Source organism: Nicotiana sylvestris, chromosome 11 (assembly GCF_000393655.2).
Source record: "Nicotiana sylvestris chromosome 11, ASM39365v2, whole genome shotgun sequence".
Lineage (NCBI taxonomy): Eukaryota > Viridiplantae > Streptophyta > Magnoliopsida > Solanales > Solanaceae > Nicotiana > Nicotiana sylvestris.
The window spans coordinates 140,094,124-140,096,670 of record NC_091067.1 but is presented as its reverse complement, the minus strand read 5'-3'; the positions used below and the strand labels follow the sequence as shown (position 1 = coordinate 140,096,670).

General features: G+C 46.9%; 1 protein-coding gene across 1 annotated transcript; it reads right to left on the bottom strand.

The window, feature by feature from the left end:
• Positions 1 to 1,281: 1,281 nt before the first annotated feature.
• LOC138881750 (uncharacterized) lies at positions 1,282 to 2,118 on the bottom strand. The gene has a single exon (XM_070162002.1). The coding sequence runs from the start codon at positions 2,116 to 2,118 to the stop codon at positions 1,282 to 1,284; it is 837 nt and encodes a 278-aa protein (XP_070018103.1).
• Between the last annotated feature and the right edge of the window lie 429 nt (positions 2,119 to 2,547).

Here is a 2,547-nt window from a genome sequence, read left to right as displayed (position 1 = left end):
TGGGCTCTGAAATATCCAACCTCACAAGTCTGTTAGCTAAGGATTGAACGTCCAAAGCTAGTGGCCTCTCCTCCGCTGAAATGACTGCCAAGCTATCCATACTCTCTGCTTTCCTACTCAAGGCATCCGCGACCACATTTTCCTTGCCCGGATGATAAAGAATGGTGATGTCATAATCCTATAGTAACTCAAGCCATCTACGCTGCCTCAAATTAAGGTCCCTTTGCTTGAACAAATGCTACAAGCTACGATGATCAGTATAAACCTCACAGGACACCCCATACAAATAATGCCTCCATATCTTAAGTGCATGAACGATCGTTGCTAACTCCAAGTCATGCATAGGGTAGTTCTTCTCATGAATCTTCATCTGACGTGAAGCATATGAAATAACTTACCCCTCATGTATCAACACATATCCCAAGCCGATGCGTGAAGCATCACAATATACCATATACATCCCCGAACCGGAAGGCAACACAAGAAATGACCCTGTAGTCAAAGCCGTCTTGAGCTTCTAAAAGTTTGTCTCATAATCATTGGACCAATGGAAAGGAACACCCTTCTGGGTTAATCTAGTCAGAGGTGATGCAATAGATGAAAAACCCTGCATGAATCGACGGTAATAACTTGATAACCCCACGAAACTTCCGATCTCGGTCACTGAAGTAGGACGTGGCCAACTATGAACTACCTCAATCTTTTTGGGATCCACCTTAATACCCTTTCCTGACACAATATGCCCCAAGAATGCCACTGACTCTAGCCAAAACTCACACTTGGAGAACTTAGCATATAGCTTCTGCTCTTGCAAGGTCTGAAGCACTACCCTCAAATGCTGCTCGTGCTCCCCCAGGCTACGTGAGTATATCAAGATGTCGTCAATGAAGACGATAACAAAGGAATCAATATAAGGTCTGAACACCCGTTCATCAAGTCCATAAATGCTGCTAGGGCATTAGTCAAGCCAAAGGACATCACCAAAAACTCATAATGACCATATTTAGTACGGAAAGCAGTCTTCGGAACATCGGAGTCTCAAATCTTCAACTGATGGTACAATCTCAAGTCGATCTTAGAGAACACCCTAGCACCTTGCAACTGGTTGAACAGATCATCAATGCACGACAACGAGTACTTGTTCTTGATGGTAGCCTTGTTCAACTGGCGGTAATCAATGCACATCCCCATGGTCCCATCCTTCTTCTTTACAAACAATACTAGTGCACCCCAAGGTGACACACTTGGTCTAACAAACCCCTTTGACAAAATCTCCTCAAACTACTCCTTCAACTCTTTCGGAGCCATGCGGTACGGTGGAATAGATATAGACTGGGTTTCTGGAGCCAAATCAATACAGAAATCAATATCACGATCCAATGGCATGCCAGGAAGGTCGAAAGGAAACACATAAGAAAACTCCCAAACTACTGGAACTGAATCAACCATCGGAGACTCTGCGGTGGTGTCCCAAACATAAGCTAGATAAGCCAAATATCCCTTCTCGACCATATGTCGAGCCTTCAGAAAAGAGATAACCCGACTAGATGTATTAGCCGAGAAACCCTTCCACTCCAACCTTGGCAACTCTGGCATTACTAATGTAATAGTCTTGGCATGGCAATCTAGGACAACGTGATATGTGGATAACCAATCCATGCCTAGGATGACGTCAAAGTCGGTCATATCAAGCAACAAGAGATCTTCTCTAGTTTTGAAAGCATAGAATGTGACCATACAGAATCGGTAGATCCGATCCACCACCATAGAATTGCCCACAGGAGTGGACATATGAACAAGAGTACCCAAAGGCTCACGAGGAATATCCAGGAAATGAGCAAACAAAGATGACACATATGAATAGGTAAACCCTGGATCAAATAGCACTGAAGCATCCCTACCGCAGACAGAAATAATACATGTAATAACAGCATCTGAGGCCAATGCAACTGGTCTGGCCGAAATAGCATAGAATCTGGCTGGAGCGCTGGCTGGCTGGCCTCCACCTGATTGAGCAGTAGCTGGCTGACCTCTCCTTGCCTGGCCTCCACCTCTAGGATGGCCCCTGCCGGCCTGTCCCCCGCCTTTAGGCGGCTGGGCAATCGGTGCTGTAATCATGGGCTGCTTACCCTACTATACTTCCTTGCCCCAAAGTCTGGGGAAATATCTCCTCATATGACCAAGGTCTCCGCACTCAAAACAACCTCGCGAAGCGGTGACCTGCTGCCCTGATGGCTTGTAGACCTGTTGGAAGAAGCTTGAATAGCCGGTGGATGGTATGAACTCTCCGACATAGCACTAAAATAGGAACCGGAAGAACCCTGGGGACCCGAATACCCGCTGGAGGAACCCTGAATAGCTAGCAAGCGGTAGGAACTCTTTGGTATAGTGCTGAAATAGGGGCGTGCTGGAGCACCTCGAGGGGGTGGTGGTGCTGAATATGGGGGCCTGCTAGGCTGACCCCTCCCAAACTGACCTCTTCCCTAGCCGGGGCACCTCTGAGCTCTTCGAAGAATCTAGCCCTCTTGTCTACTGCACCTGCTCCTT

Coding starts and splice junctions, on each gene's coding strand:
- LOC138881750 (XM_070162002.1), bottom strand. CDS start 2,118: ATGATTACAGCACCGATTGCCCAGCCGCCTAAAGGCGGGGGACAGGCC.